This window comes from Myripristis murdjan, chromosome 18 (assembly GCF_902150065.1).
Source record: "Myripristis murdjan chromosome 18, fMyrMur1.1, whole genome shotgun sequence".
Lineage (NCBI taxonomy): Eukaryota > Metazoa > Chordata > Actinopteri > Holocentriformes > Holocentridae > Myripristis > Myripristis murdjan.
This window is the reverse complement of record NC_043997.1, coordinates 2,421,562-2,442,153: the sequence shown is the minus strand read 5'-3', so window position 1 is coordinate 2,442,153 and position 20,592 is coordinate 2,421,562. Positions and strand designations below refer to the sequence as shown.

Genomic DNA, 20,592 nt, shown 5'->3' with positions numbered 1-20,592 from the left:
AAACGCAGTATTTTATCGATCAGAACAGACCGATCAGTGTGAAACTCACCCTAAATTTCATAAAGTCCCTATTGTTGCCTTTTGCGTCATGATAACGAGACGATAATGAGATATAAACCGCCCCAACCCTGATCTCCATCATTTATTTTCTGTAAGCTCCGCCCTTCACGGTGAACATGAGTCAAGTCAGAACTCTGAGTAAATAGCTTCATGTTTTCGTGTGTGGCCTGAATCCTCCTCTGCAGTTTACACACACACACACACACACACACACACACACACAACCAGGACGTTTGTGAGGACATGAAGCACCAGGGGGCGTGTCCTGGAGCTGCAGAGGACATGGACAGGTTCAGTGTTTCCCAGCTGAGCGACTCCAAATGAGACAGAGGACGACTTGGGAAAATGTATCTGTTTATTAAATTAATATGACTGACACACCAGTTGGATGCATTGTTGTGTTTTTTTTTTTTGTATTTGTACACACAGCAGTCCTTAAAAAGTGGGAAAACAGACGAATAAAGCTTCAAAGTAAGATCACCTCACCTGCGTGGTTTTCTGCCTGAAGTGCGGCAGGACAGCACACCTTTTTTTATTTTGTTCAAAATCGTTTTTTGAGAGAAACGAAGATCACGTCACTGGGCTTTCGGCGGGTTAAAGGTGCGTGAGAGCGTCGCCCCGGTCAGACGGAGCCGCTCCGAGCCTGCTGACGTGTGCGCCGTGACATCACCACTGAGGACCAATCAGGAGCCGGCGGCCACATCGGGGGGGTAACAGGACGGTCTTCCTCCTCGCCCGGCTTAGTCGATGCCGTCGATGCCCTTCAGCACCTGGTAGATCTCCCTGGGCAGGATGACGCAGCCCTCGCCGAGCGCCGCCGCCCCGCGCGCCTCGCCGGCGGCCCTCAGCCTCTTCAGCTGCTGCTCCTGCCGCCGGCACTTCTGCTGCGTGGCCTTCAGCTTCTTCCTCAGCCGCTCCAGCTGCTCCTCCAGCTGCTCGATGCGCCTCCTCTGCCGCGCCGAGTCCTCCGCCGTGTAGTTGTGGTCGCAGGAGACGGAGACGGCGGCGGCGCCGGCCGGGCTCGCCTCCGGGAGCTGCTGCTGCTGCAGCAGAGGAGGAGGCGCCTGCTCCTTCTCCTCCTCTTCCTCCTCGTCCTCCTCCTCCTCCTTGTCCGGGTCGGTCAGCGGCAGAGCGAGGGGGAAGTCGATCTCAGACGGAAACTGATCCTCCGGCGACTCGGGCTGCCGGAGTGAAAGAAAAACAATCACTTAGTTAATTCATTCATTCATTAAACTTCAATCAGCGTCAGAAGGATCAGTTGATTATGACGGTGCATCAGAGTGGAGGGGGTAAAACTGGAGGAAAACTCTGAATTTTCAAGATTATATTCATAAAATATATTTATTTGTGGTAAATTTATGAGAAAAAAACTTTTTTCTCATACATGTTTGACTTTAATCTTGGGAATTCAGATTTCAGAAGTCGCTGGCTGCCTTTTGTTGCACTTAGTTTGATAAACAACGCTCCTGCAGTTTGATTGTTCAACCCTAATTCAGTGGGATTTTTTTTTTTTTTTAATCGATAATAAGGTGCATTTTTTAACTGCTCCAGCCTTTATCGCATTTTCTCACATTTTTATTATTTAATTATTTATTTATGCAGATTTTCAGGTAATTTTTTTTTTTTTTTTGCTGATTCTAAGAACCTATTTATTTATTTATTTATGCAATTTTTTGGACAATTTCTCATGTTAAAAAAAACATTACATTTTTTACTCATTATTCATTAATTTTTTCAGATTTTTTGCTAATAATTTTTTGGGGTAATTTTCTGCTTATTTCTCAAGTTTTTTTTTTTTTTTAATTATCTATATACAACTTTGTATGTTTTTTTTGGCTATTTTGTGCTTGAGAAAAGGAAGAAAGGCAGGAGGGAAGGACAGTGTTTGTTTTTTTTTCCCCTCAAATTTTTAGGTAATCGTTTTGCTAATTCTTTCAATTAAAGTTTCACTTTAAAAAAAAAAAAAAAAATGTATTTGCAAACTTCCAGGTCATGTTTTCTGGGCTTCGTCCTTCATGGCTGATATTTTTTTGTACATCCTGACCTGGTGTCCACCTTGCCGCAGACTTTTAACAAAAACCAAACGGTCCGAATAAGACACAGGAACCTGTTGGAACCCGTTCTTGTAGTTCGGGTTCCGGTCAGCGCCCGCGTCGATCCGTGTCTTGTCTCGAGAACACTGTCAGTTCCCTGACTTTGTCCTGCCTGGAAACTGTGTGTTATTTTGAGTAAACTCCAGGAGTTACCTTGATCTGCAGTTTGCTGAGGCCGAAGAGTGACGGCACGGCGTTCTCCTTCAGCACGCGGTTGTTGCACTCCATCTTGAAGCTGTCCTTGGTGAAGTGCTGCGAGCAGATGTTGCTGTACTTGGTCGGCTTGAAGTTGTTCCTCCTCATCGCCGCGATCCACTTCCCGCAGATGTCCGGCCGCGCCAGAGGAAACCTGAGACGGCGGCAAGGAAAAGACAAAACCTCAGCCAATCATTTCCGTTTAATCGCTTTATTTGATCCTCAACTGCTCACTAATCTTTCTGGGCTCCCAGCAACAACAAAAACAAGTGAAAATTAAAATCAGCAGAGTATCAACAACACAAAAAAACAGAAACAAGCCAAATGTAAAGATCAGTAAATAAAAATACTAACCTATAGTGAAAACAAAACCAAAATTGACAGATATGCAATGACAAAAAGAAAAAAAATGTATACAAAATTAAATAAAATATTCTGAGCCAAAATAACTACAATATTATTGATTATACATTCATCAACAGATAATGCGAATTACGGCTGCTTTTGCTTACTGTTCTCCTTTAATATTACACTCAGTATTGGGGTGGCAGACAAAAAAAAAATCGATTCACTGAAGTATCACGATTTTTCTCCACTTCGATTAATCTTCTTCTTCTTCTTCTTCTTACTGAATCAGTTGAAAGTAGAGCACCAGGCATGTCATGCCAGGCTGACCAGGGTTGCCAAGTCCGCGTTTTTTCCGCCAAATTTGGCTACTTTTTAAGTGTTGCCGCGGGTAACAAATTTTGTCCGCGGGTTGGGCTTGGGCAGTCATGAATAAAGATTCATATTTTGAATGACCGACGTTTACACCCAAATCCTGTCAAACTGACTCCGGGTCAGATCAGCATATAAACTATCCACATATGTCACCTGCTCCACAGACAAATAATATGCCAATGCTGTGTGAGGCCACTCAGCACATGACCAATCACATCATCAGCACCACTCAGCTGAAGTAAGGTATCCCATATTATAGTTTAAGTTCTGATATACTGTAAATTAAATAGGTGAAAGAACTGTTTCGGGAAATTGCCTTTAATGTTTATGGTGTTATTTTATAGATATTATAGTGCATTTTGCAATTATAGCAATGCTGTTGGACTTTAAAAGCAACATATATGGATTTTTATGGGCGTATTTTGAGTTCTGGTATTGGGCTGATTTTGGGGCCCTTTTTATACCCGGTTGGGCGGGTTTGGGGCTGCTTTTGTCTCACAGATCTGGCAACCCTGAGGCTGACCTGTCAGTTCAGTCTTGGAGTTCATGGTGGTGCTCTGATCTAGTTCCCCTCTTGGCTCTTTCTCCTCTCAAGACACTTTGTCATATCCACTGCATGTCAAAATGTATGCGTTCACTATAACACCCAACATCAGTAAAGTAGCGTAACGCATGCTGCAAGACACCAACACCTTAAAACCACCAAAAACCTTGAAGTGTACACACTGTACACCACAGAGTCAGCATGCTAACGGTAGCACGGCAGCTAAGTGACCCGGCCCCGAAACTCCCGTTGAAATCCTGTCACTTTGAAAGCTGCTGTGCTTTACAGGCATAAATAAACACATGGCTACACAAATAAATGTCTCTTAAGGTGCAGCTAACATGTTCTGGTGATTCTGGGTGTATTTCGGCAGGATTACACGTTTTAAAAATAATAAAAATGTCGACTTTTACAGTTGGTTCACAGCGTGGCCGTTACTCCTCACCGTGTTCACGCATCGCTGCGCCGCTCCGACGTAACGTCAGCCAGCTGGTGGACGCAGGAGACAGGCGCTGTAAAACTACATTTTAAACACAAGTACACGCTGCTTTGTGGATTATATTCACGCCGCATGTATCAGTGGAGTCTAATGACACGTATAAGGTGTTGAGTCCGTGTCTGCGGGGCGTGTCGTCGAGCCGATCAGCAGCGCAACATGAAACACACTTTTTTTGAATGGACCCTGGCGGTGCTAACAGACTGTACCTGTGTGTGTGTGTGTGTGTGTGTGCTGAACTTACTTGTGGAACGAAATGTTTCTGTCTTTGTTGTATCTGTTTTTACATCCGTACGCAGAGCAGGACTGGACCATGGCTGCAGCCGCTACACTGCACAGATCCGCGCCGTGCTTCCCCTTTTAGGACTAAAATTAAAAAATAAAAATAATAACAACAGCCTCTTCCTCCACGCGGCGAACGTGTCATACATCCCTGACGATTTCTTTTTTTTTTTTTTTTTTTTTTTTTTTTGTCTGAACAGCGGAAACAAGCGGACGCTGCCTGCGTTTCAATCACGTGACCCACGTTCTCGGCTCTGATTGGCCCAGGAGTAACGTCGTGTTAAAAATGTGTTATTAAAATGTTATTATAAACACGATGAATCCAATATTGATGTCCCGGTAAACTTGTTAATTCTGTTTGATGAATTTTAAATACACAAATTTCAAAAGTTTACCCCTAATTCTATTGTTTTTGTATGAATTTTTATAATATATGAAACTATTAAATTTATAAACACTGAAAAACTAACAAAATTATCAATCTGTACTGTGAACTCTTTAAAGAAGAATAACTTCTTTCCCTTCACCTTTTTTTGATTAAATTCAGGTCAATTACATGAAATGTGCGTGTTACGTACATGTTTCATTAGAAAGATTGTGGTTGTACTGAAGTAGAAAAATAATGTAAAAATGAATCACAGAGAACCCCAAATAACAAAATGAAGCACCGCCTGCTAACTAAATGGGGCAAATTTGAAATGTATAAGTTATTCATTTGTTTATTTATTTGTCTAACCAATTTGAGATATCTGATTTTTAAATTTTCAAGTGGAGTCAAATGATTTAGAATCAGTATCTTTAAAAATATCAAAAGTTTTTTTTTTTTTTTTTTTTTAAGACAAATTATTTTATGCATATAATAATTAGCCAAAATAGCAGTGTTTGTTTGTATGTGTCCTCGACGAGAATTTGTGTTCCTGAAAATATGTTCAATTAAAATAAATAAATAAATAAATAAATAAATAAATAAAAGCCTGTGTTTGTGTGCGTCACGTGACAGAGCGAAGGAGCCAACATGGCGACGTTAAGTGGACACAGACCTTCCCGTTTTCTGGCTTTTGGACACAAAATAGCATTGTTTGTTTGTTTATTTATTTGTTTGTGTCCTCTACGATATTTTTTAATACTCATAAACATAAGTTAAAGTAAAAAAAAAAAAAAAAAAAAAAAATCCCCGCAGGTGCGTCACGTGACACAACAGAGGCTCCAACATGGCGGCGACGTGAAGCGGAGCCAAACCGTCCCGTGTTCCCGCTTTTGGACATCTTCTGGGACATTTCACGGCTTTTTGTCTGTTTTCGGGAGGGTCACCGCCCGGCTCTCGGTGCGTCCCCGCGGCGTGCTGACGGCTGACTCGCCGCAGGGCAGGTGCAGGTACAGGTGTGACTTTTAAAAAACCCTCTGACCGCCGGCCAGCTAGCTCGGGTTAGCCGGGATGCTAACAGGCTGTATTTGTAAACAGTGAGAAGAGCATGCGGCTGAAAATGAAACTAACGGGACAGTTTTCACTTCGCAGCAGGCACTCAAAACACTGAGCTGACTGTTTTACTGGCTGAGGCTACAGATAATAAACCTGCAGTTAAATCCTGTCGATACTGAAAGTCTGTTTTGCCTCCCAGAGAAGATAAAAGCGAAGAAAAGCAGCAGGACGAACATAAAATGTGCAGAGATGGAGGTTATTACACAATGGAATAAAACGGGAATATCAGTTTTTTAGTATGTAAGATTTATTTTGATTATAAATCGACTTAAAGTGAATATGAAGGAATCTGTTGGTGCCAAGTTTGTCAGCAAGGAGACTCAATAAAACTAGTGTGGTCATCTCCAGCGGGGTGCCTTGACCTCTGACCTCCAGATGTGTGAATGAAAATGGGTTCCAGGGTTGCCAGATCTGTGAGACAAAAGCAGCCAAACAGCAACTCAAAACCCGCCCAAAAATCAGCCCAATACCAGAACTAAAAATATGCCCATAAAAATCCATATATGTTGCTTTTAAAGTCCAACAGCATTGCTGTAATTGCAAAATGCACTATAATATCTATAAAATAACATCATAAACATTAAAGGCAATTTCCCAGGCAAAGGCAGTTGAAAATCGTTTCAGCTCACCTGTTAAACTGCTGGCTGTCTCCAACATAAAAAAGAACGAGAAAAAACTCCATGAACTTGAACGACACTACTCACAAAAAGTTAGGGATATTCGGCTTTCGGGTGAAATTTCAGGATGAAATTATAACCTTTACAGGTGAACTTAATGTGACCTTCTGTAAACTTTTGAATGCACATGTCCAACTGTTCAGTGTTTCAGTACTTTTTGCACAAGTTGCTGTTCTCTAACAAGGAGTTTAATGGCAAAATTCACATCAGGTGTTTGATGCTCCAGCTCATCAAGGTCGTATCATTAGGGAACGGCTGCTGGAGACTGGGGTACCTCAGATGGAGTGGCCTGCACTTTCTCAGACCTGAATCCCATAGAAAACCTATGGGATCAGCTGAGTCGCCGTGTAGAGGCTCGGAGCTCTGTACCCCAGAACCTCAATGTCCTGAGGGCCGCCCTTCAAGAAGAGTGGGATGCCATGCCTCAGCAGACAATAAGTCGACTTGTGAACAGCATGAGACGTCGTTGTCAAGCTGTAATTGATGCTCAAGGGCACATGACAAGTTATTGACACTGACATTTTTTGTTGTGGTATATCCACCACTGTTGTTGGCTTTTGTTTCAAGAAATTGTTTGAGATGAGGAAATCACCAGTGTATGCTTCTACTTAAATGCCCTACTTTCATGATATAATATCACTGTAGCGTGAACTTTTTACATTTTCCATAAATTTCACCCAAAAGCCAAATATCCCTAACTTTTTGTGAGTAGTGTATTTACAGCGTTGTCCAGTTTCTTTTTAGACATGTTGAGATCCCTGTCAGACAGAACTGTATTGAACAAGGCCAGCATCTCTTTGTTGGGCTCAAACTCGTGGCAGCAGATTTCATTAGTCATTCAAAATATGAATCTTTATTCATAGGCATTATTCATCATCTGTATGCCACAGGTCTGCCCAAGCCCAACCCGCGGACAAAATTTGTTACCCGCGGCAACACTTAAAAAGTAGCCCAATTTGGCGGAAAAAATGCGGACTTGGCAACCCTGATGGGTTCTCTGGGCAGCCACGGCTCTCCCCTTTGCAGACACGCCCACCTTCTGCTAATCCCATGCAGTTTGGGCCCCAAAGCCTGCAGTCCACATGTGTTCTTGTGGCCTGTTGTAAAATGGTGTGTGTGTGTGCAGACTGGGGCCTAAACAGTCTTGGAGCTGCATCAGTTGGCTTTGACTGGAAAGCTGAGACTCTTGTGGATTCAATGAGCCACATTTGATTCCTGTGTGATGATGTTGGCCCCCATAGCAGCCATTTCACTGCAGGCAGAGACTTTTGTCAAACTGGACGTCGCTGGAGAAAATGACCTCTAGTGACCTCTAGGAGAATCACAGCCTCATCAAACTTCACACACACAAACTAGAGGAGGATTCAGAAAGCAACAGTCGTGATCAAAATCGTGAAATCAAATACCATACATAGGTCATACAGTTTGGATTTAAAAAACAACGAAAGAGTAGAAACCACAGAAGGTGTCACATGATCATTATGCAAAATGTAAACTAGACACAGACTTTTATTCTGTTTGTTTTTTTGTTTTTGTTTTTTGTTTTTCGACTGCAGGGTGACCTGCAGACAGTGGGCGGAGCTTTCCCAAAGCTCCACACAGCAGCTGGTTGCGGGTTCGATTCCCTCTGTGTGTTTGTGTGTCTCGGCTCTGAGGCAGCATGCCGCCGAAAAGCAGCGAGCACTTCAAACCAGGAGACCTGGTGTTCGCCAAGATGAAGGGCTTCCCTTACTGGCCTGGCAGGGTGTGTACACACGCACACACACACACACACACACACACACACACACACACACACACACACACACACACATATTACAACGTCAGAGTCTTCTACAGTTGTTCACAGATTGTGTGTGTGTGTGTGTGTGTGTGTTCAGATCTTTAAGGGCGAGGACGGCAGTAAGAAGAGAATCGCAGTCTTCTTCTTTGGAACCCATAACATGTACGTACAGCTGTCAATCAATGACATCACTTCCTGTTGGCTAACATGAGCTGCCCGTGATGAATCTCTCTCTCTCTCTCTCTCTCTCTCTCTCTCTCTCTCTCTCTCTCTCTCTCTCTCTCTCCCTCTCTCTCTCAGTGGTCTCCTCCCTCCTGAAAACATCGTGTCCTTCCTCGGTAACAAGCAGAAGTTCGGCAGCGGCGTTCGAATCCGAGGCTTCGCCGAGGGCATGTGGGAGATCCAGAACACACCGGGAGTGGGAAGCAAACTCAAGGTCAGTGTCTCTCTCTCTCTCTCTCTCTCTCTCTCTCTCTCTAAACCTGACATGCACGCGTTCTGTGGGTTGAGACAAATCTCTTGCAAAATTGTGAAATATGCAAAACCTTCTTTTCAAACTCCTCGTAGGCCGTAAGTCTGTAATCTTCATGAAACTTGCCACATAAAATAAAACGTAAAATTTATTAAAAGAATTTTGATTCTCAGTAACAAACTCAGTCCAATTAACAGAAGACTCGGGGAGCAAGTTTCCCGTACCCCACCGATGCTCTCTGCAAAATCTGGTGCAAATCAGCCACTAGGCGGCGCTTTTACACAAAATTAGGTATACAGTTTGTCCAGTTAACACAGAACTTGGGCGACAGCAGCAGCAGAAGGAATCCGTTGGTGCAGTGAATGCCTCGCGAGGTTTTTGATAAAGGGGCTAAATATCTGTTCAAAGTGAGGCTGACCTCTGACCTGCTGTGGCCTGTGGTGTCGTCACAGCTTCATCGCACTTCGTCTGGTTTATCCTCCTCCCTCGTCACTGCTCTGGACCGCAGACTGGCCTGGGACGGGCGGGCTTGAGTTATTTTTGTAGCTGGTCGTTTTCACTCACATTTCAAAAAGTTTAGTTTTTTATATCGCTGCCCAGAAGCTGTCCACGTTGCTTTTTGTCCAGCAGCAGCAGCAACAGTGCAGCGTCTGTGACGTGTGGAGCCTAAAATATTATATTTATTATGATTCACACATACAGAAGGTGATACATGATGCAGTGATTTGATTAAAACACTTGTGTCCATCACTGATTTTTGATCATTTGTCACTCCTGTTCAGCATTTATTTTATAATTTGAGTAATGCCTGGTACACACTACAGGATAATCGGGATGATTTTTGTCCCGATCCCCCCCTTCCGATCAAAGCCAGCAAAGGTCCGATTGTCTGATGTTTGCAAATGACATCGTGTCCGATTTTCCTGTGGTGTGGGGTGTGAAACTCTGCTGAAGAATGGGTCAGTGTGTGGTGTGCTCCGGAGTGCACACCACACACTATAAGATCAGAAGAGAGGGATCTTGTGCAATCTGTCTTTTGTTATCAAGTCTGTGGTGAAGCTGCCTTTCGCCAACTATTATGTCCATTCTCTCACTGCTACTAGAATTTGAGCCACTGAATTTGGCGATCTTTTTTTTTTTCTGGCTTTTTCGGGCTGTTGGGCCTAAAGTTCAGCTAATCAGTAGGGTAGGGTAGGGCCTCGGGCTGGCCCAGTATGGCCTGGGTAGGGTAGGGTCTTAATTTTCAGGCCCAATGAGAACTCTACTGCCAATTAAAAACTGACTTACTGGCTTTATGGAAACAATGAAGCCCCCCTACTGGTGATATTAAACATTGCCAGGGACTAGTTGTTGCAGTTTAATTAAACAGCATCCTGGACTCCAGCCTCCACCGCTCCGATGGGCTGCTTGTGCTGGGAAAGTGTTTGACTTTTTCCATAGTTTCAAGCTAATTAACGTCATTTTGTGTCCTCAGTTGCCAACAAAGAAAACAGAAACAAAATCTCCACCCAGAGCCTCTGCTGCCAAACCAGCCGCTGCCGCCAAACCTGCCAGCGACAAGCCGACGCCTGCGAAAGCCACCGCCGCGGCGAGTACTGCGAAAACCACCGCCACGGCGAGTACTGCGAAAGCTGCGAACACTGAAAAATCCACAAAAAGTACTGTTAAAGTTACTACAAGCACCGCAAAAGCCTCAGCCAGTATTGAAAAAATGGAAAAAGTTACGACAAGGACTACAAAAGGTACGATAAGTACTGAGGAAGCTACCGCAAGTACTGCAAAAGTTACTACAAGGAGCGCCAAAGCCACAAGTAGTGAAAAAGTTTCTCCCGGTGCTGCTTCAGAGAAACCAGCAGACTCCAAACCCGCCCCGGAAAAATCCTCTGCTTCAAAAGCTGCTAGCACCTCCGCCGCAGAGACCAGGAGTACCGCTGCTGGTACTGCAGGAGCCACGGGTACTACTACAAGTACTGCTACTGCTACACCCGCTGACCCCGCCGCTAAAGCCTCGGTCAAGCCGACGCCTGCGAAAACCACCGCCGCTGCTGCACCGAGTACCGCAAAAGCTACGTCAGGTACCGCAGCGACCACAAGGAGCGCCACAAAGGCTGCAAGTAATGACACCTCCTCAAAAAGTACTGCAAAAGTTACTGCAAGCACCTCGAAAGTTACTGCAAGCACCTCAAAAGTTACTACAAGGACTGCTAAAGCTGCCACAAGTATTGAGAAAGTCTCTGCCACCGCTTCCACTGCAGAGACTACCAGCACTACTACTGCTAGTACTGCAGCAGCCACTGGTGCTACTACAAGTACTACTACAAGTACTACTACTAATACTACTACTAGTACCACTGTTACAAGGAGCAAGGCGGCGGCCGGCGGCGACTCGTCTGCAGGAGATGCTGGTAAAACTGGATCGATGGTCACCGCTGCAGAGAGAGAGGTGAGGGGCGGGGCTAGAAGCTAATGATTATTTTCAATTATCAATCAATCCATCCATCAGTCAGTTGTTTGACCGGCCCTTTGAAACCCCAGGGGCCAGGTCGGGAGGGGAGTAATATTCTGAGAGAAAAACTTCAGAATTTACGAGATTAAAGTCATAAATTTATGAGAAAAAAGGTCAGACATATAGTTTTCCTCCTCCTCCTGTGTCCATGGCTCCACCTGTGCTGCCCCCTGCTGGCCGTGTCTCAGGCCTGCAGCTGATCCCCTCAGCAGATTCTACTCTGACATGGGATTCAGGAACAAGGAGATCCTGCTGATTTGAGCCCAGAATCAGCAGATTGTTTTCTTCTGAATCGGCCCAAGTCACAGCAGCGTCTCTTCAGAGTCCAGATGCTGAGGAGGAGGTTGTGGTTCTGGACTCAAACCAGCAGGATTTCCTTCAGACTGGATCCCAACAGGACGGGAACAAACTGGTTTCACTGTTTTTTTTTTCTTGTAAATTTGTGAGTTTATAATCTCAGAATTTTCTTGTTTTTTTTTCCTCATAAATTTACGACTTTAATCTCAAATTAACATCATCATCAGCAGCATCTTAAAAAAAAAACTCACTTTTTATTCATTTTTATTTAAAATGTTGTTGTATTTATTTATTTATTTATTTATTGTTAAATTTCAGTGTAATATGCATCATGTTTTTTTTTTTGTTTTTTTTTTACTTTTTTTTATTTAAGTAATTTTCTGGTCAATTTTACAATAATCAGTTTGTTGTTGTTGTTTTTTTTTTTTTTTTTTGCTAATTTCTTGCAGATTTTCATGTTTTCTCTGATTTGTGTAACCCTCCCTCCCCTTAATCAATCAATCAATCAATCAATCAGTCAATCATTTTTAAAGTGTTGCAGAGGAAGAGTCGTTTTATTTTCCGCAGATGCTTTAAGTTTCGTTATCGGTTTCTGGCAGGTGGAGACGAGGAAGAGGACGGCTGCCGGTCCTGCTGTCAGCACGCCAGGTAACACACGCGCGCGCGCACACACACACACACACATACACACATTTTGAAATTATACAGAGTAAACAAACGTGACAGCAGGAGGAGTGAGGGATTAAAAGCAGCGCCGACTCGAACGCTTCAGAGCATCGAGACTTCAGCCGTTGCCATGGCAATCAACTGCATTCAGTTTCCTCTCGTAGACGATTCATTTTATGATCCGGAAAAATACCAACAGATCACCAGAATTTTTACCAAAGTGTGACAAATGTCTTCAGTTCAGTACAAATATCAGCCCATAAAGTCATTTAATACTCGTAAATTAGAATCTGTGAGGTTTTAATGAGACTTTTTTCTAAACTGTAAAGTTATTCGTCCAAAAAATTGGTCTTAAACAGCCTCAAACGTCCTGAAAAGGCCATAAAAAGCATCACATTTAACTATTTAAATTTAAATGTTTTTTATTCCGAATTCATCGAGAGGAAAACGTCTTTGTGTCTGAAAAGAGTTTTTTAATCTCTTCTGGTCCCAAATAAAATCAGTTTTTTTATGCCTGTTAATTTTTGTCATTTTTCCCCGCTGTGGTATCGAAAATGGTTTTGAATATCGAGGTTTTTCTTTGTATCAAAGTTACAGAAGTCATATTCTGACACGACTAAATCGGACCTAAAAATTCAACAACGTAGCAAAGAGGACGAACCAGCTGCTGCAGTGTCTGCTGAGAAAGTTTTCTTTGTTTTGTTTCTTATTTTTATTTTTTTATTTTTCTGTCAACAGCCGCTAAGAAAGTGAAGCCGTCTGAGCCGAGCGCTGCTGCTTCGACGACGTCCGACGACAGCAGAGAGCAGAAAGACCAGGAGGATGGAGAGAAGAGGAAGACAACAGAGGAAAAGCAGCCAGAGAGCCAGGCGGCCAAGAGGAAGAGAAGAGAGGAGGAGGAGGAGGAGGAGAGGAAGAAGAAGACGAAGAAGGACGATGTGGAAGAGGTGAAAGATAAAAAGGCGGAGAAAGAGAAGGAGGGAAAACAAGCGGACACAGAGAAGGAGGAGGAGGAGGAGGAGCGCGGCAGCTCTGCAGACGAAGAGGTGAAACTGAGATCTGCATCAAACACACTGAGGAGCTACACATCAACAAAGACATTACAGGAACATTAATTAACACGAAAGGAGAAAATTACCAGAAAATGAGAAAAAAAAATACCTGAAAATTAGCCAAATATTTAAAAAATGAATGGAAAAAATGGAAGGGAATTAATCCAGTGAAACTTGAGTAAATTAAAAAAAAAAAAAAAATTAAAATGATTTCTTAAAAAAAAAAAAAAGCCTTTGCCTTTTTAAAAAAAAAAAAAAAAGAAAGAAAGCCAGGGCCCAGAAATTAATAGAATTTTTTTTTTTACCTTAAGTGAGAGAAGTTACAACCTCTTTGACTCTGTACATCACGTGCGATATGTTGGTGCCAGTTTCAGTTATTATATTATTGTGTTTTGTGTGCGTTTGTGTGTGTGTGTGTGTGTGTGTGTGTGTGCGCGAGCAGCGTCAGCGTCGCCTGGCGTCCAAGAGGGAGAGTGTGCTGAGGTCTCTGCGAGGCCTGCTGAAGGCTGGGAGGGGACTGAGGAAGGAGCCCGGCAAGAACACACAGTAAGGACGCACACACACACACACACACACACACTACAATGCCAATCAGTGGATTTTTCCTGTCACATATTTAAAGGAATACTCCAACATTTTGGGCAAAATACTTTATTGCCGACTTCCCCAGACTGAGACCAGATGTTGGACACCATTTCCACCTCTGGACGTCCAGTGGTTCAGCTCCTGTGGGTAGTATTTCCTGTTAGCTTAGCATAAAGACTTGAAGTCTATGGGAGTCGTTAGCCTGCCTCTGTCATAGTGGAAAAATAAACCTCTGAAGCGGTCTGAGTTACACAGAGGATCATGTGGATTTGAAAAACACGTCTTGGCTTTGGAACATAGGAGAGGTTAATTTGTGGACTCTGAGCCAAGCTAACAATTCCTATAGAATTCAAGTCTTTATGCTAAGCTAACGGGAAATGCTAACCATAGGAACTGAACCACTGGACGTCCAGAGGTGTAAATGGTAAAAATGGAGTTTTCCTTTCACTGTTGGACTTTGTTTTGTTTCTCCCTCGCAGGAAAACTGCGGACGCGGGAAAGAAGAAGCAGGTGATGAAATCTGACAGCAGAAACAAAAAGGCTGACATCAGAAAATCATCCGTCGCCAAGGTGACCGGCAGGAAGACGCGCGTCAGAACCATCGCCGGCAAGAAAACCGCCGACAGAACGAAGGAGGTCAAAACGCCGCAGAGCAAGATCAGCAAAGCAGCCGAGGTCAAACAGAAACCAGCGGCTCGGAGAGACGACGAGAAGGAGGTGAAGAAGATGGAGCTGAGGACGAAGGAGGTGAAGGCGGACGAACGGAAAACGGAGGCGAGGAAAGCGGCGGAGAAATCGACGAAACCGGAGGAGTCGAAGAAGACGGACGGGCAGAACAAAGGCAGCGGCAAAGCGGCGAGCAGAACAACAGAGGAAGCGAAGGTGAAGGAGAAGAACGACGGGCAGAAAACGGAGGGGAAGACGAAGGCCGAAGTGGCAAACACCGCGAAGAAAGAGGAAAAGAGCGACGAGGGAGAGAGGAAGGAGGGAGCGAAGGAAGACGAGGGAGGGAAGACCGGGGAGAGGAAGATCATCGGGAAAATCGTGAAAGCGACGGCGGGGCAGGGAGCCAAGATCCAGGTGAAGAGGATGATGGGTGGAGCGACGGCGGCGGAGAAGGAGGGCAAAGATGAAAAGGTGGAGCCGCAGAAAACAAAAGAGGAGAAGAAGGATGTGAGTACGAAGATGGACGGCAGGAAGGCGGAGGAGAGGAGGAGCTCGGAGAGGAGAGGGAGCAGCAGAACAAACGCAGAGGACGGGAAGGTTGAGAAAAAGGTGACGGTGGAAAATAAAAACGAGAGGAGCGACGTAGAGGAAAAGGACGGGAAGAGCAAAGACGAGAGACAGAGGAGGAGCAGGGACGAGGGAAAGACGGAGGAGAAGACGACGACGGACGACAGGAAGACGCCGAAAAAGAGTGAAGAGGACGGGAAAGGTCAGAGAACGAGTGCAGAAAGGAAATCGCTGGAGAGGAAAACCGCAGGAGAGACGGAGAACGAAAAGAAGACGGGAAAGCCAGGAAGGGTGTGGGTGAAGAAGCCCTCGAGCGAGGAGGAGGAGAAGAAAACGACAGCAGAGCAGACGAAGAGCACGAGCGCCGACGAGCCGAAAGCGCAGAAGAACGCCGAGGCTGGCGAGGCGAGCGCGAGCCAAACCAAGAAGATTCCCAAAGAGGAGAAACCCGGGAAAACCGACGCCGGGACGCCGAACAGCGGCAGCGGAGAGAGGAAGACGGGGAAAACGAGCGAGGAGGAGGAGTGGACGAAACGCGAGGTCGACTCGTCGAGTGGAGGAAGAGAGGCGGCGAGGGAGGAGCGTCCGCCGCCGGACGCTCAGCCGCAGAGGAAGGACGCCGCCAAGACCCCGCCCATGACGCTGGTGGACTCCACCCTGCACAGGATCCACGGAGACATCCGGATCTCTCTGAAGACCAGCAACCCTGTGAGGCTCACACACACACACACACACACACACACACACACATACACATACACACTGTATGACGGCGTGTCAGGGTCATTGTAGGGAAAAAATGGAGCCAAGGGAAAATAATCTGAGAAAAAAAAAATCTAAGATTCAAGTCAGAAATTCACAAGAAAAAACTCAAATTTATGAGAAAAAAACTCTGAGATCATAAAGACCAAGACTTGAAGAAAAAAAAAACAAAACAAAAAAGAAGATAAGAAAATCAAAATTTTCAGTTTTTTTTCTCGTAAATTTTTGATTTAATAATCTCAGAATTTTTCTAGTTTTTTCTCATAAATTTGTGACTTAATAATCTCAGAATTTTATTATTTTTTTTCTCATAAATTTGTGACTTAATCTCAGAATTTTTCTAGTTTTTGTCTCATAAATTTGTGACTTAAAAATCTCAGAATTTTTTCAAGTTTTTTTCTCATAGATTTGTGACTTAATCTCAGAATTTTTCTAGTTTTTTCTCATAAATTTGTGACTTAATAATCTCAGATTTTTCTAGTTTTTTCTCATAAATGTGTGACTTAAAAATCTCAGAATTTTTTCTATTTTTTTTCTCATAAATTTGTGACTTAGTCTCAGAATTTTTCTAGTTTTTTCTAATAAATTTCTGATTTCTTTAAGACTTAAATCTCAGAAATTTTCTAGTTTTTATCTCATAAATTTGTGATTTAATAATCTCATAAATTTTCTATTTTTTTTCTCGTAAATTTGTGACTTAATAATCTCCGAATTCATAAATTTCTAAGTTTTTTATTTTAAGACTTTAATCTTAGAATTTTTGAGTTTTTTTCTCAGAAATTTGTTACTTTGATGAGATACAGGCGCTGCAGTGCTTTTGTAAAAAAATGTATTCTGTGTTCATCCAGAGGAAATGAACTGAGATTACAGACAGGAAGCTCCGGCTGTATCAGGAGTTAACGTCGAGCAGAAATGAGCTTTTAAAAAGTCGTCCTACCCAGACGGTTATGTCGCTGTCCGGTGACGGCGTGGGGACAGTCGAGGTGTCGGGACAGTCGTGATAATCCGTAAACGGGGATTTGGGCTTTCTGAAATAATCCTGAAACGTGAACCTCCCTCAGGACATCAGGAAGTGTCTGTCAGCGCTGGACCAGCTCAGCATGGTGTACGTGACGTCGCAGCACGTCAAGAGGCACAGCGAGCTCGTGGCCACGCTGAGGAAGGTACGCACGCACACACACACACACACACACACACACACACACACACAAAATGCAGCTGCTTTTTGCACAAACTTTAATGCATCTTAGTGAAGCTGCAATCCGACGGTATCTGATGTTTTCACCTGACAAAAGACAGATGTCAGAAATGTGATCGACTAATTTTGTGCTGATTAATTTTTTCTTTAATTATAATTTATAAATCATCTCAGTGCTGAAAAATGGCAAATGTCTCGTAGTGGGGGAGCAGGGGGCTTCAGGTGGAGGTCAAAGGTCATCACATAGAAGAGGTGAACATCATGTGAAAGCTGCGAACCTGAAGATTAATTTGAGATGCAGCTCAGCTCTGAGTGTCAAGTTATTCTAGTCATAAATCTGGAATAAACATTACCTATTTATTTTATATATTTTTTAGAGTGTATAAGAGGTATAACATTATGACAGGAGCATGCTCAGTTATGTCTCATACGTTGTTACAATTTATGGGTTGCAACCATTTATTACCATTTATTTGGTGCAAAATTAAACCCATTTTGACCACTGGAGAATTAATACAAATGGTTAAAAAATTCCCCCAAAAATCCCACATTAGGACCCTGAGGAACACCGCAGAAAAATTCAGGCTTTGATTTGGTGTAAAAAAAAAAAAAAAAAAGTTTTGATATTTGCAGGCCCTTATTGAGCTCCTTTACATGCACACCATATTCCTGTGTTATTCTGAATTTTTATTATTCCTGTCTGTCTCATTGAGCTGCTGTCTGTCTGTCTCACTGAGCTGCTGTCTGTCTGTCTGTCTGTCTGTCTGTCTGTCTGTCTGTGCGGCTGCAGATGCGGGCGTACCGGGCGAGCCAGGCCGTGATGGAAAAGGCGTCGATGCTCTACAGCCGCTTCAAGAACGCCTTCCTGCTGGGCGAGGGCGAGGAGGTGGTGAGCGCCGCCTTCCTGCGCTCGCTGCTGCAGGAGAAGGAGCAGGAGGAGGCGCAGAGGGCCGAGCGCTGCCGCGACAGGAGGAGGAGGGAGGAGCTGCTGCAGGAGGTCAGGCGACGCATGGGCCAGGTGGAGGAGAGGAGGAGGGGCGCAGGAGGAGGAGGAGGAGAGGAAGAGGAGGAGAAGAGGAGGAAGGCTGAGGAGGCAGGAGGGGAGACGTCGAGGACGGAGAGAGAAGAAAAGGAGAAAACAGAAGGTAAAGAAATTAAACACTGATATTCTGTCATAAATGAACGAGACGTGTAGTCGTGCCCCATTGTAAAACAGTGGGCCTTTAACTAATACCCCATTGAAAATGAATGGGAGTAATCTGTTATTGTAAGTTGATGGGAAATGTAATAATATCCCACTTTAAATTAACAAGAATTTGGCCAATTTCCTGTAACAAATTAAAGGAATTGTCTTGATATCCCATTGTAAATTAATGAGAATTACACATAGGTCCCATTGAAAATAAATAGAGGGTGTAAGGAGTGGTAATAAGCCATTGTATATGAATTGGTAATAATATGCCATTGGAAATGAATGGGAAATATAGTAATATATCCCACTGGAAATTAGTTTTTATGTGCCATTGGAAAACAGTGGGAGTTGAAATAATATGCCACTGTAAGTGAATGGGAGCTTTTAGTAATGTAATGGAGTTCTGTTATCGTTCCATCACAAATAAATGGAACATTTACAAATGTATCCCACTGAAAATCAATGGGAATGTTGCCAATACTGCATTGAAAATTAAAATGAGTTGTCGTAATAGTTGTGTTACCTCATTCTTGCTTCTTGTGACGTTTCCCATAGTAAATGAATATGTATTGTGGTAATATTCCATTGCAAATCAATGGGAGTGTTCAGTTTAAGACACTTTGGTCTTGAACGTTTCATTTTTCAGCACAATGTTTCTGTGTGATAACATCGTGTCGTGTTTTTGTTTTAAGCTCCGGTGACGAGGCGAGGGCTGCAGACGGACTGAACCAACCCACCCATTGAATGTGTTCCCATTCAACAGTGAAGCCTTGTAACTGACCTGTGATGGGGGTTAGGGCCATTAAAGGGGGAAACAAAATTTATAGAACCGAGAGAAGGGAATAATAATATTCTGAAAAAAAAAAATGAATTTCTGAGATTGAAGTCATAAAAAAAAACTCAAAAATTTACAAGAAAAAAAAGAAAATTCTGAGATTATACACACAAATTATGAGGAAAAGAACTCAGAAATATAGTTTTTCTGTTTGTTTGTTTTTTTAGTTCCTGATTTTTTTTCTTGGAAATTTGTGACTTTATAATCTCAGAATTTTTCATTTTTTTCTGCTTTTTTTTTTTTTTTTTTAACTAATCTTAGAAATCAAGTGTTTTTCTTCCAAATTTCCAACTTTAATCTAAAAAATTCAGAGTTTTTTTCTGGGAATATTCCGCCCCACCCCGCCCCACCCCTGCACATCTGCCTCTACCACCAAGCCGACCTTTAATTTAAAAGTCTGGAAGTCACTCTCTGGGGGGCGTCGGTCTGTTTCACGCTCCTGTGTGTCGACGCTGACGCCTCACTCCACCATCAAGACACCGCTGACAGGAGGAGGTGAAGGGACTGATGGGAAATGTAGTCCTCAACAACAACAACAGCTGTGATTCCCTGGCAGTGTGATGTCATGCAGGTGGTTACACACACGAAGCATTAAACGCAGCGCAGATGTTACCTCCTCACCGCCACGTCGCTCCACTTTATTTTATCATCATTACTATTATTGTTATTATTTTGTTTTGTTTGAACTGAAGAACTGAAGTCAGATGTGGTGACGTCGCTGCTCGCTGTCTTTTATCAAAACGTTGAACCTGTTGTGGTTTTACATTGCAGGTCTACATCATCATGTTCTATTGTAGCTTTTTTAAATACAGATTGTACGTGTGTGTGTGTGTGTACGGCGGCGCATCAGGGCCGCTGTGGGGGAAAAATATGGAGCCTGGGGAGGGAATTTACAAGATTAAAGCCATTAATTCTCTGAGATCAAAGTGGAAAATTTTTGAGGAAAAGAAAACTTGAAAAACTTGACAAATTTGCAAGAAAAAAACTCAAAAATTTGTGGATTTAAGTCATTAAAAAACCCAAATTTATGACAAAAATGCTGCATGCTATAGAAAATGCTGCAATTATTAAGTCACAAATTTGTCAGAAAAAAACTTGAAAAATAGTATTTCTTATCTTCTTTTCTTGCAATTTTTTGTCTTTATAATCTCAGAGTTTTTTTCTCATGAATTTGAGTTTTTTTTTCTTGTGAATTACTGACGTTAATCTTGTAAATTATTAGTTTTTTTTTTTTTTTCTCAGATTATTACCCCACAGCTCCATATTGATTTTCTTTCCCATATAATGGCCCTGATACGCCACCATATAGTGCAAGTGTGTGTGTGTGTGTGTGTGTGTGTGTGTGTAGCATGTTTTTATTCCTACAGTTTTGTACGTGTGCAGGTATTTCAGTTGTGTTCCATGTTGGCTGCAGGCTCTTGTCTTGTTGTTTTGAAGAATAAAGCACGGCTCCTCCCACACGAG

The 20,592-nt window shown here is 43.2% G+C and overlaps 2 protein-coding genes across 3 annotated transcripts; one reads left to right on the top strand and one right to left on the bottom strand.

Moving 5' to 3' along the window:
- Positions 1-402: 402 nt before the first annotated feature.
- Positions 403-4,559, bottom strand: thap1 (THAP domain containing, apoptosis associated protein 1). Of its 2 annotated transcripts, none has more exons than XM_030076459.1 (3): positions 4,353-4,559; positions 2,307-2,502; positions 403-1,241 (listed from the first exon to the last, which is right to left on the bottom strand). In XM_030076459.1, the coding sequence occupies exons 1-3, from the start codon at positions 4,421-4,423 to the stop codon at positions 801-803; spliced, it is 708 nt and encodes a 235-aa protein (XP_029932319.1). In that variant the 5' UTR covers positions 4,424-4,559; the 3' UTR covers positions 403-800. The 2 variants fall into 2 exon arrangements, with proteins under 2 accessions (XP_029932319.1, XP_029932320.1); XM_030076460.1 differs by lacking the exon at positions 4,353-4,559 and adding an exon at positions 4,058-4,204.
- An 848-nt stretch (positions 4,560-5,407) lies between these two features.
- Positions 5,408-18,131, top strand: psip1b (PC4 and SFRS1 interacting protein 1b; the record flags this gene model as incomplete). Its single annotated transcript, XM_030076827.1, has 11 exons — positions 5,408-5,764; positions 8,104-8,291; positions 8,428-8,492; positions 8,631-8,766; positions 10,277-11,245; positions 12,205-12,253; positions 13,010-13,317; positions 13,766-13,869; positions 14,388-15,849; positions 16,965-17,066; positions 17,892-18,131. Coding segments are annotated over exons 2-11 (3,519 nt in total), but the record flags the coding sequence as incomplete, so codon positions are not given.
- Positions 18,132-20,592: the final 2,461 nt, after the last annotated feature.

What these genes read in the sequence shown, in the direction of transcription:
- thap1 (XM_030076459.1), bottom strand. Translation starts at nt 4,423, where the DNA reads ATGGTCCAGTCCTGCTCTGCGTACGGATGTAAAAACAGATACAACAAA. An exon ending in AGAAACATTTCGTTCCACAA is followed by an intron (nt 2,503 to 4,352) that starts GTAAGTTCAGCA and finishes CCGCCGTCTCAG; the next exon opens with GTTTCCTCTGGCGCGGCCGG. An exon ending in TCAGCAAACTGCAGATCAAG is followed by an intron (nt 1,242 to 2,306) that starts GTAACTCCTGGA and finishes TCACTCCGGCAG; the next exon opens with CCCGAGTCGCCGGAGGATCA.